This window comes from Balaenoptera borealis (assembly GCF_965194805.1).
Source record: "Balaenoptera borealis genome assembly, chromosome: 1".
NCBI classification, from domain to species: Eukaryota; Metazoa; Chordata; class Mammalia; order Artiodactyla; family Balaenopteridae; genus Balaenoptera; species Balaenoptera borealis.
In genome coordinates this window covers 82,378,511-82,395,151 of record NC_138860.1, presented here as the reverse complement: position 1 = coordinate 82,395,151, position 16,641 = coordinate 82,378,511, and the positions used below count along the sequence as shown (strand labels likewise).

The 16,641-nt window shown below is 49.5% G+C and overlaps 2 protein-coding genes across 2 annotated transcripts in view; one reads left to right on the top strand and one right to left on the bottom strand.

Moving 5' to 3' along the window:
* TDRD10 (tudor domain containing 10) overlaps positions 1-2,814 on the top strand; it is a 44,864-nt gene extending 42,050 nt beyond the window's left edge. Inside the window, exon 11 of the mRNA XM_082366422.1 lies at positions 18-2,814. Within this exon, the coding sequence (XP_082222548.1) occupies positions 18-50 (33 nt within the window). The 3' untranslated portion in view covers positions 51-2,814. The remainder of the gene's footprint in view (positions 1-17) is intronic.
* Positions 2,480-11,156, bottom strand: UBE2Q1 (ubiquitin conjugating enzyme E2 Q1). The gene is made up of 13 exons (XM_082357836.1): positions 10,697-11,156; positions 8,327-8,431; positions 7,888-7,992; positions 7,204-7,254; positions 5,483-5,623; positions 5,174-5,258; positions 4,844-4,904; positions 4,562-4,652; positions 4,393-4,451; positions 4,263-4,311; positions 3,887-3,982; positions 3,446-3,512; positions 2,480-2,974 (listed from the first exon to the last, which is right to left on the bottom strand). The coding sequence occupies exons 1-13, from the start codon at positions 11,021-11,023 to the stop codon at positions 2,943-2,945; spliced, it is 1,269 nt and encodes a 422-aa protein (XP_082213962.1). The 5' UTR covers positions 11,024-11,156; the 3' UTR covers positions 2,480-2,942.
* Between the last annotated feature and the right edge of the window lie 5,485 nt (positions 11,157-16,641).

Here is a 16,641-nt window from a genome sequence, read left to right as displayed (position 1 = left end):
TTCTCTTTCTCTTCCAGTTACACATCCTGAAGTTTGAAGAATTTAAATAACATGGCTACAATCGGCATGTTTCTTCTTGTGTCTAGATTCAGCCTGCTCTACCCTTTCACTCTTGAGGCCTTGGGGGTGAAAAAGGCCACAGCGGTGCCCAGGATTGATTGGATTCCCCTTTGCCTTTCCCCCAGCTCACTTCTCAGTTTGTCATGTGCCTTCCGTCCCCCACCTCAGCGTGAACATTTGAACCAAACATGGGACGCTTCCATGAGGTTGAAAGTCTGATGTAACCAGTGTATTCTTTCCTGTGTCTCTTCTTTGTACCCTCAGAGCATGATATAAGTTGCCCTGACAGATTCTGGAGAATGGAGGGGCCCACTGCTTAATTTTCCTGGCATTCTGTTGTAGAATCAGGTAGGGAGCATTTAAACATTGATGCATCGCCTTGGTGAATAAATGTTGGCATGCTTCACGTTTGGGGTGATTGATTCCTCTGTCTAGCCACCCCTCCCCAGTGCTGCCCTCTAAAACCGAAGCAGCGAGACTGGGAAGCTGCCGTGTGCCGGCCGTGTGGACACTGCGTGGGATTATAGATGCACACTTGCATAGGGTATAAGTTGTTTTTTTTTAAACATCTTTATTGGAGTATAATTGCTTTACAATGGTGTGTTAGTTTCTGCTTTATAACAAAGTGAATCAGTTATACATATACATATGTTCCCATATCTCTTCCCTCTTGCATCTCCCTCCCTCCCACCCTCCCTATCCCACCCCTCTAGGTGGTCACAAAGCACCGAGCTGATCTCCCTGTGCTATGTGGCTGCTTCCCACTAGCTATTTTACATTTGGTAGTGTGGGTATAAGTTTTCTTTCCTTTCTCTTTGCCTTCTTAGTGGACAGAACATTGGTTCAGGATGATGTGGCCTTGATTTTATTTATTTATTTTTTAATGCTGTGTAACTTCATTAGGAGCCTAATGTAAGGTTATGAAAGGGACTGTTAGGTTTGACAAGAAAAGTGGAAGACTTTCTTAGAGTTGGTGTTTATATAGCTATAGCGCACAGGAGCTGGTGCTTCCCTTGACATCCGGTGAATGTGGATCCCATTATTTCTTTAAATAATTTGATTAGAGCCAAACTATTTAAATAATTTTATTTGTTTCATCCTTTGGTAGATGAGAAAAATACATTACAAAATACATTATACTGAGGACAGATCACAGTACACATTACTAAAAACACAATCTACTTTCCAGCCAGGGCTGGTGATAAGTTCAGAAGAAAGCCTCAGAGGCCTTGAAAACCAGATTGCAGCTTCATGAAATGAGTTTCCCCCTTGGGTCCCCTCTTTGTCTCCACCTCAGCATAAATTAGCACCCTGTATCAGGTGGTGTGGTGGAGTAGGAGCAGCGTTGAGTGGGACTGGTGAACTCTCCGTCCACCTGAAGCAGCAAAACATTACAATCCCTTAAAAGGGGGAGAAATGACCAATGTTAAAATTGCTGTGTCAAACAAAGCATTACAGAACTCTGGCATCTTACAGGTTCCCAGATGGCTGTCCTAAGTCTGGGCTTTCTAAGATGAGTGTCTTCACTTAGCCATCCCTGGCCTCTGGCGTTTGTCACCATCCAGTCTGTAGGCAGAGTAGGTCCAAAGAGGCTGCCTCTGCCTCAAAGCAAGCTCACTGACCAGGAGGCAGGCAGCGCATACCACATGCAAACAGTACGCCTGTACTTTTCAATAGCAGGAACAGACACGGCACCTACGGTTCAGCTCAGCAGACTCCCCTCCCCAGCAGTTCTCAGAGCCTGAGGTAAGGACGCAGGTACACAGACCAACCCCCTTAAAGCTGACCCTTTCCAGTAGCACCCACCTTACTAGTGCCTTAAAAGAATCCCCAGTCTCCAAGCCACACGGCTCCTCTTTGATACGACCAGATGAAGCAAGAGACGGGAGGGGGCAACAAGGGAGCTACCAACCATCACCCTTCAGTGCCACTTGCTGGGAGGGAGGGGAACCAGTGAACACTGGAGTGTTAGCTACACAGCATGTTGCTGAGACCAGAAAGGTCACATACATGCTTGAGACTCTGCCCGCATCCCTACTCAGTTCATTTGAAAGTAGTTCTGTGAAGCAGCCTCTTAGGCCTCCTTGTTATTTCTTTCTTAGAAATTTGAAAACATCTGTGACTAGAAAAGTAGTCCTAAGAATTAAGTTCATCATTTCAGTCTACTACTTTGTGGTTCAGCAGGCCAGGCTCTGCATTCCCAGGTGTACAAGTGCTGGTCACTCCAGAGGCCTTCAGGGGCGAGCCAGGTGCGTGCTTCAGCTCCACCTTTCTCTGGCTTTAGCAGTGAAGCGCAGCCCCTCATAGCTACCAAAGCCACGGAGGACTTGGTGCCCCTCCCCCACTGCTCAAGTAGTTCAGGAGTGGGGGTGGGGTGGGACATGGGGATTAAAAATAAAGATGAGTCAAGACCAGCATCTTCAAATTAACAAACTGTAATTGTTTTCCCAAAGATACATTTTTTTTTTCATACACATCCATCATACACTGTAACCAAAAAAAGCAGTGTACATGAAATAAGAGAAAATAAATTAAAAATCCATAGCATAGGTAAGGAGGCTCTAGTCTGGAGCACAGCTGAGTTTCCAGCAATATAAGGAGGCTCGAAAGTTTCTTTTATAAGAATGCCTGCTAGCAAGGGTTCCAGCCAGGTGGTTGGTTGGTCTGTAAGTCAGTCTTGAGTACTTGAAACAGTTGTGTTTGTTTTTTTTTTTTTCCTTAGCGTTTAGAATAGCCATCACTGTCCTGCAATAGGCAGAGCTATCACGTCCAGGAAAAATGAGGGAGGGAACCACAGAGGCAGCGTGAGATCCAAATACAGCATTCAAAGGTAATTGGTCCAGTGGTGCCTGGGGAAGGAAGAAGGGGATGGCACTCCCGGGTTAGCCATCTTCCTTCGGGGGTGTGTACCAGCCTGCAAAGAAACCGAAGAACACAGTGAGGTGGAGACTGATGTCCACCCTCCTGGCCCCAATCACTGAAGACATCTCCAGGGTCAAAGGTGAAAAGAGTCTAGAAAGGGCTCCCCAGTGCGGGGAGAAGGTGTATGGGAAGGTAAGAAACTGCCTACCTGGAGATTATAAGGAAAGGGAGAATGATGCGCCCAACCTGAGATGACAGCAGAGTGGGATGAGCTTTCTCACAGGGTGGTGGGGAAGAGGGGCAGCACTGAGTCTGCCGGCGCTATGGACCGCTGGGGCTTTACTGGAGAAGAGGTGGCGGACGTTAGCCTCCACCTCACTGACTTCTTTGGAGAACAGGGGCAGGTGCTGTGTTAATGGGTGGTAAACGCTCGGAAACCAAAAGGGGTTCTTGCTGTTTGGCTGGAAGTGGAAACCTCAGGCTTGGCAAAGGTCCGAATCTGGAGTTGTGGCGCCAGCCTCACCGTTTTTTTCGTGGATCTGCACCAAGGACTTGTAGGACTGCTGTGCTCTTGTCAGGCTGTATTGAGACTGGGGAGAGGAAGCCACTGAATCAGGCCACCAAGCAAGGCCAGCTGTGGCCTTGTTGCCACCCAGGAGTCCCAGCTCCCAGCGCCATGCTCTGCTGACACACTAAATACCTTCCACCTGGGAGGTCCCCTCAGGGCACAGTCCCCTAGCTTTCCCTTTCCAGACCTGCACCCTCCCCAAAGTCCTAGGCTGCCCCTCAGGCCAAGGCCTTGCTCCTGTTCCCACTGCGGGCATCCTAGGCCCACTCATCTGATGCTGCCAGCCCACAGATTTTATCCTCTCAGTCCCTAAAAGAAGGCCGCCTTGGCCTCCTAGTGGCCTAAAGTGTGTATGGCTCCAGCCAGTCCCACCAGGCCCAGGTCCAGGCTCCTTACTTTGTTGGCTCCAAACTGCACTCGTGCTTTTCCCTTCACCAGTGTGGCACTGATCTGCATGATCACTGACTCTATTGAGTAGGCACTGCTCCAGCCCTAAGTAACAACAGGGACAAAGCAAACAAGTCAGGAGAGTTTCCAGAGAAACCTTACGCTTGTTCTCCAGAGAGCAGCTGCACCTATAGAAGGGCCCCTGCCCTTCACTCCCAGAATGGCCATCACCTGTTTGCCCAGGTCAGTGGGCACAGGCCCTGCAAGGCAGAATGAAAGGGCCACGTTGTGCCCATCACCCAACCCGGGGGGCGGGGGGTGGGTGGTTAAAGCTCAGCCTAGCGCTGCCCAGGCCAGCCAGGCCAAGAATGAGAGACAGGCTCACCTGCTTGGTGAGAAGTTCCATGCAGATGGCACCTCCGCCCAGAACATACCTGCAGAAGAAAGGTTAGTCAGCTGTGACTGGCAAAAGCTCCCCACCCTTCCTCACCCTCTGCCCTTACTGAGCTACTCACCCTCCGGACAGGACTGGAGACACAACCCTGACGAATGGCGGGTCAAAGGGAAAGTTATCCTGAGAGAGACAGAGGCAACGATCAGGGAGGGGAGGCCAGTGCCCTCTGCAGCACTGTTAGGTGGAGAAGGAAGCCTAGGCCAGGGACGGACTGGAAAGGAAGACCTTACTTTAAAAGAGAAGTTTAGTAGGATGAAGTCAGCTCCTTCTTTCTCTTTGAGGATCTGGAGATCGTTGTGCAAAGCGCTGTCCTGGTCAACTCTAGGAAGCAACGAGTTCAGGCTCAGCTCCAGGTCCAGCTCAGGAGCCTCGAGGCTCCCACCAACCCTGGGCGAGCAGCAGAGGGCCAAGCCACTGCCCACACCCGCTCCCTGGGACGGACCTGGAGACTCCCACCACAGTGGCTCCACTCACTACTCAACTTCTTTTCCAATCCCACAGTCCCCACTCACTTGAGGAGTTTGACATTCCAATCATACAGACTGTCATTCACGAGTTCGACTGCATAGTTTCCTGGAAGGAGGGAAGAAAATGGGTGTCGTTAGGTGATGGTCCAAGTGGTGAGTGGTCCCCGATGCAGATCCCTCTCCCGTGCTGAGAGAAAAAAAGGTCAAAGGCTCCAGGTTCACCCCAGATAGACATGCATCCAATCTAAGCCACTGGAGTGGGGGTGTGCCATCCTTGGCCTGAAAACTTGCATAAGCATCCGTGCATCTGCTGCCACCACCATGTCCTTCTTTATGAGAAGCTCGTGTTCAGACCCCTCTCTGAGGCAAACTCACCGCCTTTGAAACTCTGTGATCGGTATATATCCCTGAGCTCCTTCATCAGCCGGTCAGTAGCCTGCACCGAGCCAGACACCGCACCCTACAAGGGAGGGATGGAGGACAGAACATCTCACGGTCGTGTGCTTAGAAACACCACACTAGACCTCAGGGGCAGTCTGGCAGCCAGGATTTAGGCAAGGATGAGGCACACCCATAACCCACCCAAAAGTGGATTCTGTTCCCCAGACTGATGCTCGATGCCTCCCACCTCCCAGCCAGCACCAGCCGACCCCTTGGCCCAGCTTCTCCCTAGAGAGCACGTACATTTAAGTAATCTTGCCTCTGGTTCTTTTTAATTTTCTCTAGTATGGCCAAGTTTTCTTTTCCGATGCCGTCATCTTCAGACTTCTTACCCTCAGCTGGCTCTTCTTCTTTCATTTCATAGTGATCTAGGTCTTCTGTGTCCTGGGGGGGGTGTGGGGTGGGAGTGGGATAGAGGAGGAAAGAAACCAACACACGTTGTGGAGAGGGGCCATCACCTTCCCAGTCCCACTTGACCTAGAGCTGCAGGTCAAGGAACAGTAGTCTTATCTGGCATGCTAATGAGTAAAATACCCATTCCACTGCTGGAAGACTCCCAGTCCCATTCCGTCCACAATCTAAAGGCTGTGGCAAATCTCTCCTCCTATTCAATTCTCAAGCTGCAGAACTTCGTAAGGGCCTAGGGAAAGCGAGCAGGCTCAGCTCTCTTGTTCCCCAGACCTACCCTGCTCCAACCATCCCTAAAGCTCTCCCTTGGCAGCAGAAACTCTTCCTTAATTCCTAGAATGACTTTGGCCTGACGCTGTGACTCAAAGCTCATGTTTCATCAGGTGACTTTTGTACCCAGGAGTTCCCAGGACTCCAGGTCTAATGGAGAAAGCTGGATCAGAAATCTCCTGCCTTCCCAAGTGCTGGGCCTGATGAGGTATGCAGAGGTACCCAGTGCCAAGATGGAAATAAGGAAGGAGGTCCAGAAAGGCAGATGGTAGAGGTCAAGAACAGAATTAGTCCCTATTTGCCCCGCTCTAAGTGAGGAAGTAGTTCACTGTACATGGGGGAGGAGCCTATAGCCAGGACTCAGCCCCTCTCAGTCAGACTCGGGAGGGCTGTCCGCTGTCTGAGAGGAGAATGTTTCAGGAATCCCCAGCCCTTTGTGAGACTTAAGACCCTGACAGAGTTACAGAAGTTGCAGAACCTGGGATGTTAATTCAGTGCAGAGAAACAAAGTGATCAGTGATCTCACTCTAGCAAGATATGTTAATACTACATTAGTTGTTGATATCTACTGAATGTTTAATTATATGTCAGATACCGTACTAGGTGCTATACACACTAGCTCATTTAATTCTTATAACCACCATGCCATTATTCTATCATTACCCCCATTTTACAGATGAGGAAGCCGAGGTCTAGGTGAGGTTAGTTATCATGCCTGAAGTCATACACCTCTTTATAGAGCTAAGATTTGAATCAAATTCTGTCTGACTCTGAAGTTCAAGTTCTTAACCGTTATGTTACATTCTGCAAAAGTATGTTTTTAGAGAATATATCAGATAAATTATTTAGCATTTATCATGTACTGAATGGAGCATTTTACATGCAATCCCTTATTTAATCTTAAAGACAACCCTATGTAGTAGTTGTTATAATCACATTTTATAAATAAGGAAAACTGCAGCTTAGTGAGAGTAGGTAAAATTCCCCAATTAAGAGAGTTAGGAGATACAGGATGCCCGCTCAGGTCTGACTACAAAGCCATCTGCGATTAACTTCTTGACTATTAAGTGTAAACAGATTTGCACTTAACTGTCTTCAGTGGTTGGATACGGGTGCCCTGTCTCCTCCTCTACTACACTGCTGTTCCTCCAGGTCAGTAAATCTGTCTTTATTTCCTTTGGTATTTTTCTCTCCCCAGGTCTAGACTGGCGCTCTGTACACAGTGGGCAGTCAATGCTGCTGACGGAAAGAGCTTCCTACCAGTGCCGCCTTGGGTGGAAGCCTACCTCAGGCATCTCTTCATCTTCATCTTCCGAAGATACATCTTCCTGTGTACACTGCAGTGGGGAGGGAAAAGAGGGAGATGAGACCCCGGTGGTTTCCTAGAATGCAGCCTCTGACCTACTCCCCCTGAGCCTCTGGGTCTGGAAGCTGTGCGCCTGGCCATAATGCTACCAGCCTCTCCATCAGCCAGAACTGAGTGGAAGCAACAGCCTAGGGAATGACTTCACTACCAGCCCATTATTCCTCTACCACCATATGCCAAAGAATAAAAGAGAAGCACAATGGCTGTTTCTGTCACCTAACTCACAAATCCCAGTTTTATCTCCTCAAGAACCCCTCCTTTACTAAATCATCTCTAGACTGATACTGCATTCTTGGATCTTAACAAGGGACCTCGGTCCCCAATGGCTACCTACTGCTAATTGTAAAAATCCCCCCCCATATCCCCCCATGAGGGATGATCCTGCCCAGGAGAGTGAGTTTTGATCAGAGAGGTGAAGCTACTAGTGCCCCATTTAGCTAGATTCCCTTCTGGAGAAGAGGCCAAGAGTCATGATATGTGTACGTGTTTGGAGTAGGGCTGGAGAGAAACTACTGCAGCTTCATCTGAATTAACATGCATTTTTTTGAGTGCTGTCTGTGGGGCAACTCTGCATAACAGGGTCCAAAGCCCCTCCGTTGCTCACCTGCTCTGCTGGCAAGGGCTGATCCAGCATCTCCACATCTGGATGCTGAGGGAGGTTATAGAGTTTACACAGGTCGGAGATGATCCTCTTCAGATGCTGCAATAGCTGGGGGTAGGGGACCACAGTGATATCAAACACTCCTTCCCCACCCCAATATGGACAGGTACGTGGGTGAGCTCTTGTCTTAGCCCCCAAACTGGTACCTAGTTCTCTAAAACTCAGACCACACGGCCATGGGGAGGAGCTTAGGGGACGAACCCTGGGACTGGTGCAAGGCTCTCCCTCTGGCTTCAGGAAGCAACTCCCCTAAGACGTCTGCCTCAAATGTACAGGCTACTGCACCACCCACTTTCCAGAGACGCCTTTCACAGGATGTTTTCATGGCATGGGTGTCACAGGAGGAAAATGCACTCCCACCTCAACACCCTGGCCCCCTCACCAAAGTATTCCCTTTCTTTATGTCCACCAGCCTCTCCAAGACAGCAGCCAAGTTAGGGTCATCGGACTCCACTGACCAGATGGGGGGCACAGCAGGGTATGACTCCTAAGGGGAAAAGAGCAGGGAGAGCAGTCAAGATGGGAGACTCTGGGGAAAGCTAGATTTTGCCTGCCTGCCACGCACCAAGACTTCTAGTCCCTTTGCTCTCCACCGTTCCCCCCGCCCCTCTCCCCCCAAACACACACATACAAGCCCAGTGCAGCAGGTCATTATCTAACCAAGCAGCTTCCCAACAAATCCCAGACCAGGAGAAAAAGTCCCTGGGAGGACCCTTTGCAAGAAGCCCGGTCCCTTTCTTTATTTTCTCAAGAGTAAACATCAGAGAAAGCAGCAGAGCCAAACCCTGCTAACAGTGAGGGAGACTTCCTATCTCCTGTGCTGCCTCTACAAGTTCCAGACCTGAAGTTCTCCCACACCCAACACAGAGGCCCCTGACCCCCCTTAACCAGTTGAGGAAGGGATCACCTCATCACAATCACACTGACAGAAAAAAAGCAAAGACCACAGATTACTTTCATTTTAGCTGGGGAAGGAGGGATTAGAAACTAGATTATGTCTCCAGAACCTAAACGTGAAAGGGTAGCAGGAAGAATCTTCCCACCTCACTCCCAACAGAACCCCTCAAAGGCCACTTCTCCCCACCTCTCCCTTGGGAAACTGCCACCCTCTCAGTCCAGGCGTAGGCTGTAGGGCTCCACATGGCAGGCTGGGAGAAAGAAACCTACGCTACTAACATTCCCAGCATTCCTGAGCCACGGTGCCAAATGCAGCCTGACCAGACTCCCCCCCTCTGCCCAAACCAAGGGGGCCAGTTCAGGCCAAGTCTTCTTTATAGGGGCCACACAGAGTCTGACTGAGAATCTTCTAACTAACCTCCTTCCAGGGACAAAGACAGCAGATGGCCTCTGGCAACTGGGAAGGCAGCTAGAAGGGGGCAAACCTACCCTTAAGCAATTGGAAGCATAATTCAGGTACAAAATCGACCCCTGAAGTTTCCACATATGCTGAGAAAACCTTATCCTCTTCTACCAGGGGTCTTAACTCTGCCATGGCTCTAATCCTCAATGCTGGAGGAAAACAAATTATCAGATGCTCAAGTCTTCAGCTCACGGAACCACACCAAGTCCTGCAATCTCAACTTTTTAGTACGAAAAAAGATGGGAGAGGAAAATCGAACACACGAGTTTTGGGGGTGGGGGGGACCATCCAACCCAAGCTGAGGCTTGCCTCATCAAACCTTGACCTGGTTTGATGGAAGAAAGGGATAGAAAACAAGAACCATGTAAATTGAATTCAGGCCCCAAAGTGCCACACAATTCACAAGTCTGTCTTTCCCCAGACTACTCCCATTTGCAGTCTGCCTGCCTGGATTAAGTACTGTCTCCTGGCTTGCTATCCAGTGCTCCCAGCAGGGCGAACACTATCACACCAGGTGGTATCAATCACTGTAAGTGCTATACCATGCGGTATCAGGCATTCCCAGATTATCAGAGGCCAACCCTCTTCACAGGATGTTTGAGGGTAGCCTAGGCAGGAGAGGTAAGGTGTCTCCTAGTCCTGCACGCCTAGGATGGAATGATGTTCACTGGGAGAAAAGGAACTGTTACCGCTCAGAATAAATGGGAAAGCCCTTGCACATCACCATCATGAGCAGGAAAGCCAACAACCCAGGGCAACTGGAGATATCCATAGAGAACAGGAGGGGAGTGGCAGCTACCAGCTGGGGCAAAAGGAGGAGAGTTAGAGGTTACACCAGAATAAAAGGGAATCCAAAGGAGAGGAAGAAGAGGAGTCACTAAACTGCAAACCATCACTTGGTAAAATTCAGAGAGCAAAGAGGAGTTGAATGAGAGATGCCTGGGCAGGGATCTCACAGGTGGCAACGTCCTAAATCAAAGGTACTACTGAGAAGGGGGCATCACTGAAATCTGCAGAGTTCCAAGCCAGGTCCTTCCAGCTAAGGTCAATGCAGAGACCTGGAACCTTAAGATGATAGTGGTGGGGACAGGGGCATTCCCAGGGGTCAAGGTAAAGTCGTGAAGTAGCCCAAATAGGCCCAAATCATGAACCTTGGGATGTGGGTGGGTTAGTGAAAAGGGGTAGTCGAGGCGCCATATGTCGGGGTGTCCCTGACCATGAAGAGTAGAGATTCTGGGTGCACAGGAGAAACAAGTGTAACCTGGAGAAAAGGAGCCGAGCCCCGAGAGGGGATTCGGCCTCCCAGGTCTTTCGACAGCAAAAAGCTGTGTGGGGTGATCCTGAGCCCCAGACAAGAGCCCCCCAGAGACGCACACGCGAGGGGATCCTCACCGTGATGTTGCAGTGGATGCGGACGGGATCCCCAGGCACCGACCCCCGTGGGGGGAGATGCGGTCCGGGCGCGGCCCCCGCCCCGGCCCCTCCGGCCCCAGCCAGCAGGAACTCGCAGCTCAGCTCGTCCAGGCAGGCGCTGGCAATGCGGAAGCGCTCGTGGCCGCGGTGGAAGATGGACTCGAGCAGCTTCAGCTCCCGCCTCAGGCAGGGCCCCGGCCCCGGGCCCCCCCCCGGGCCGCCCCCGGCCCCCGGCGCCGCCCCCTGGCCCCCCAGCTGCTGCCCCGGCCCCGGCTGCTGCTGCCCCTGCGGCTGCGGCTGCTGCATCCTCCGCTCCGGTCCGCTCCGGGGCCGGCGGGCCGGGAGCCTCCGGCCTCCGCTCCGGGCTCCGCCGCCGCCGCCGCCGCCGCCGCGGTCCACACTTCCTGATCCCCCCTTCGCCAAGATGGCGCCGCCGCCACCTCCGGGACAGGGCCCCCCCACCCCCCTCCGCTCTCCGGCCCCCCCCAGCCGCCGGAAGCCGCGCGCCCCTCCTCCTCCTCCTCGGCGGCCCCGCCTCCGTCCCCCCTCACGTGACCTCGCTGCTCTGACCTCCCTCACGTGACACCTCTCTCCTTCCCGCCCCCTTGTTCTCCACTGCCACCCTCCACATGTGACTGGGGGCTTCGGGCTCGCAGCTTTCAGCGCCTCAGTGCGTGTTTACGTACGGCGTACGTGCGTGCGACCGACGGCCCTCGCCGCCTCTCCCCTCTCACGTGACCCGGCGCCGCGTGCTCCCAGGGGCTACCCGCGCGGGACCCTGTTTCCTGCTCTGGGCCCCTCTTCCCCCGCCCTGAGCCGCTGTGAACGTGCCGGGCGCTTGGTGGGCAGAAAAGAAAGTGGGAGAGCTGCGGACGCCGCTGTACCGTATTTATCCTGCGCTCACACGCCTGTCCTTGGCGCAGGGTCCCTGACGCTTTGCCCCCTTGGGGACACACTGAAATGAGGGGCGTGTGATTGGGGAAGGAACCAGGGACCCGGTTACAGGAGGCTTGGGTTATCGGACATTCCGTGCACTTGGATTAACCACCTTCCCTCAGTTTCCTCATCTGTACGATGACTTTGATGAGGATAATAATGCTTGCTTTGCCTGCTCCCAAGGATTGGATGCGAGGAGATCACGAAGGGATTGGTGGTCAATTAATGTACGACGGGTAGACGATAGCTCACTCTTCGCGCTTATCAAGATTCCTTGGGTCTGGACGAGGCAGGTGGGGAGGGACGACACGGGCTTCCTCTGCCGGGTCTTGAAAGGAGAGCAGCACTAGTCTAAACCATTAACCAAGCAATAAGATGAAAGGAGACCACAATTCCAGTCCCAAGTCTCACCGGCTAACACCTTGTCGCAGTGGTCCTGGCATTGCCAGGAGTAGGTGGCAGTGCCTCCGGGGCCTCGCTAGGTGGCACTATCACAAAGGACAAAGCTGGCTGAGGTTCCTCTGCCAAGGGCTGGTGTTAGCCCGTGGTAGGGCCTGATGGAATCTACCGAGCCAACTCGGCGCTTGAGAAGCTGGCCGGATTGCCACCTTCTCCTTTCACTTGGACTGAAATGAGTTAGCCTTTGTTGGAAGCTGACTGTGCACCTCGGTTCTTTGTGCTGGGCTATTCATTTATATTGTCAGTGGCGGTTGATAAAGGCCTTCTTTGGCTAAGCTGGGCTCTGGGTATTCAAAGATGATTGAGATGTGTTCCTGGTCCTCCTGGGGCTATTTATCTCCTTTGAGAAGGCTGAACAGTTAGCTACATGTCACCTCTGTGTCTCAATGTGCAAGTTGGGGGCATAAAAGGCTGTGGTAAGAATTCCCGTTAATTGAACTATATTCAGTATCTTGTAATAACCTATAATAGAAAATAATCTGAAAAAGATATATATATTGATATATATCTGAATCACTTTGCTGTATACCCAAAACTAACACAGTATTGTAAATAAATTAACATCAATTTAAAAAGAAAAGGATTCCCGTTTACTGAGCACTTCCTGAGTCAGGGTATCCTGCAAATATTTCTAAACCCCCCTACCATGTCCCCACGCGCCCCCCACCACCCCACCCCAGCCAGCAACATTGCAAGGGAAGCATTTCTATCCCTGTTTTACAAGAGGGGAAAAGGAGTGACTGCCCAAGGATTTACAGCTAGTAAGGAGAGTTCCTGGGCATGTCTCCAAAGTCCATGCCTTACCCATCTCTGCTTTCCTCTGATGCTTTCTCAAGAAGTTTTCACATGTCCACTGACTCTAGCCCTTACCCAAGAAAACCACAAATGCAGCCATTTGGAAGATCCTGAATTCCATATTTTATAAAGAGTTTTAATTACAAGAAAACAACATGATGAGACAGTCTCACAATGTTGCATAGACTCTAAGGCCCCCAAGGAGGAAACTCAAGTCGTGGTCACTGGGATGAGCTCAGTCGCTTTCTCTGTTGGTGTGTTCAGCATTTCAGCTCTCTGGCTGGGAGAGTCCTCTGGCATCTAGAAGCCTAGTGCGGAGTCATACCTGGTGTTCTGCTGAGATGTGTAGGGCAGGGGCATTAGAAATGGAAAGGACGTTATGGATATATTAATTTAATGAACACTTGTGTGCTAGGGGAACAGGAGTGAATAAAACAAAAAAATCCCTGCCCTCGGAGCTTACATTCTATTGGGGGAAACAGACATGATAAAGGTGGAGTTGACAAAGCAAACTCATTAGAGAAGAACAAATATGTACTGAGCATCTGTGACACGTGACGCACTGGGAATGCAGCACTGAGCGAGACAGACCCAGTCTTCACCTTTTCCATGTATTCAGGCTGGGAGAAAGTCAGATACTTCATGAGTTGTTTGTTACACATCCATCCACTTAATTGCAGTTATGGTTAAGTGCCTCAAAGAACAAGACTAGAGATCTGGGAAGGCCTCCCTGAACAAGTGATATGCTAAATTCTGAAGGGTAAGTAGAATTACCTAAGGGAGGAGAGACTGGACACTGTCTGAGGCAGAAGGGGTAGCATGTGCAAAGGTACTGAGGTAGGACTATGACAAGCTGGAGGAACAGAAAGTAGGCCTGTGTCTAGGGTGAGGAAGAGAGAGTGATGAAGGTAAGCTAGGCAGGGGTTAAGTCTTGGCAGATATTCAAACCCATGTTTAGGAACTTGGGCTTTATTTTAAGATGCAGGATGATCAAAAAGTCACTCGAATTTTGAGAGGCTCTGGATGCCTGGGTAACTAATGGTAGTAGTGCTAACAGAGGGTAAGACTTCTCAAAGGAGAGCTAAACTTTGTGGGAAAGGTGGAGAGTTACAAACACATTGAGTGTGTGGAGGGAGGGCGACGTGGACAATCTCCCGGACATGCAGTAGGGTGTGGGTTCTGAGTTTGGGAGAGAGGCAGAGCCATAGGTGTTAACGAGAGAGTCAGCTACAGCTCTTCTTTGAATTAGACCATAAAGGGGGCAGCACAGCTGAGTGGAAAGAGCATAGACTGGGGAGTCAGACAGAACTGGGCTTAGATTTGAGCTTCTCTGATTTGGTAGCTCTGTGACCCTGGGCAAGTTATTTAATTTCTGTGAAATGCAGTTTCCTTATCTGTAAAACGGGTATGACACTCTGACTTGCAGCGTGGGTCATTGTGCCAGTGTAGATGAAATGGGATATGTAAGATGATTAACACATCTTACAGTGCTGGGCACATAGTACATTGCTCAGCAAATGCTAAACCCTGCAACTGCTATGATTACTGTTAACTGCCACAAAGTCAAGAGGTACTCACTATTCAGTAAACATTTATGGAGCTTTGTCATGTGTCAGACACTGGTGGAGGTATGAATATACAGCAGTAGACAAACAGTATCCCAGCTCCCATGGCACTTACATTCTAAGTTCAAGGAGTTATGAATAAAATAACCAGAGGAATATCAGACTGGTAAGTAGAGGCAAGGAATTAAAGTAGGGTCATGTGGGAGAGAATGACTGGGGGTTACTTTAAGTCCAGTAGTCAGGGGAGTTCTCCCTAGGGAGGTGGGGTTTGAGCTGAGATCTGATGAAGAGAAGGCAGGCCTGGGAGGAACTGGCAAAGAGCATTCCATCAGGGAGAGCCAACCTCCAAGACCCTGAGTGAGAACAAAGGTGGCGTGGTCTAGAAGCAGGAAGCTCATGATATACCGGCTGAAAGCATGGGCTTTGAACCCCAGCTCTGCCAGCTGCTAGTGGTGTGACCTTGGGCAAGTTACTTAGCCTGTCATGCTTCACTTTCAGCATCTCTAACATGGAAACCACCCTACCTCATATGTTTGTTGGGAGGATTACGTGAGATAACACATGAAAAGTGCTCAGTCCAGTGCACAGAGTAAGAGCTCATTTTTTAAAAAATAGAGGATCAGCATAGCTTGAGTTTCACAAAAGAAGAGAAAGAGGGGTAGGAGATGAGGCCAGTGAAGAATAGAGACCACAGTAAGTTGTTGGGTTTTATTCAAAGTACAGCAGGAAACCATTGAAAGATTTTAAGCAGGGAGTGGCATGATCTGATTTAAAATATTAAAAGATCGCTCTGGGGAATTCTCTGGTGGTCCAGTGATTGGGACTTGGTGCTTTCACTGCCGTGGGCCCAGGTTCGATCCCTGGCGGGGGAACTAAGATCCCACAAGGCAAAAAAAAAAAAAAAAAAATCACTCTGGCTGCTCTATGGAAAATGAATTACAGAGATTTTTTTTTTTCTTCTCCAAAAGGTCATGTCTTATCAGAGTGAACAGATGCACTTGTTTTGGGCAGAGTGAGCAGCCTTTTCCTTTGAGTTGCTCCCAGAAGCACAGCATTCTGTCACTGACGCAACAAACGTGTCCTGAGCACTTGCTCTTTGCCAGATACTGTAATAAACACTGGGGATGCAGAGACAAGTAAGCTCAGTCCCTGTGGGGAGAGCCTGGCTTGATTCTTGGCTCCTCACATGACAGCTGCTACTCATGTTATCATTTTTGTATTTCTTACCCCTGCTCTTAGGAGCAGGTGGTAATGGATGGAGTGGAGCCAGATGTAATCAACTGTAATACAATGTGACAAATGCAATAACAGGGATGAAGGAGGACTACTAGCCTTGAAGGGTGCTAGTAGTCAGGATTAACTCCCAAGAAAGAATGTGAAAGTAGAAGTTACTTAGATGGAAATGGGGGGACGTTTTTAAAGAACTGGCTCTAAAGTAGAAGGAGGTTGGGCAGAAATGCCTAAGACAAAGGAGGAATGACTTAGGAGAAGAGGGGAAGAGGACAAGGAAGGGGCTCAGCACAGGCAAGATTGTAGAGGTGTTGGTCATGGACGCTTTAGCCTGGGGCCCCGGGGTAACCCTAATAGTATCAATCCTTCTGGAGGTCAATTTAGCAATAAATGATTAAATAATCAAAAAACTAAAAAAACCTTTGACTCAGCAATTTCACTTGGAAACTATTAAAGGTATGTGCAAACATTTACCTACAATGGAATACTATGCAGCTGTTAATATAGTTATCAAAGAATAATTATTGGTATAGAGAGATGTTTCAGAAATAGTAAATGAAAAAGGAAGGTTACAGAGCTATTTTACAGTGTGCTCCTTTTAAAAAAGTAAATGAAAATACATACATTTGTACACCAAAAACATGAACAAGAATGTTCATAGCAGTATTATTTTTAATAGTCCAAAAGAGAAAACAACCCAAATTTCTATCAGCGGCGGAATGGATAAACAATGGTATATTTATACAGTGGAATAGTCTAGAGCAGTGAAGATGAATGAACTACAACTACATTCAACAATGCCCTTGATTCTTACTAACATAATGTTGGGAAAAAAAAGAAAACCCACAAAAGATTATGATTCCATTTATATAAAATTCAGCAGGCAAAGTTGATCTATGCTATTAGAAGTCAGAATAGAGTTTACTTTTTTGGGGTCAT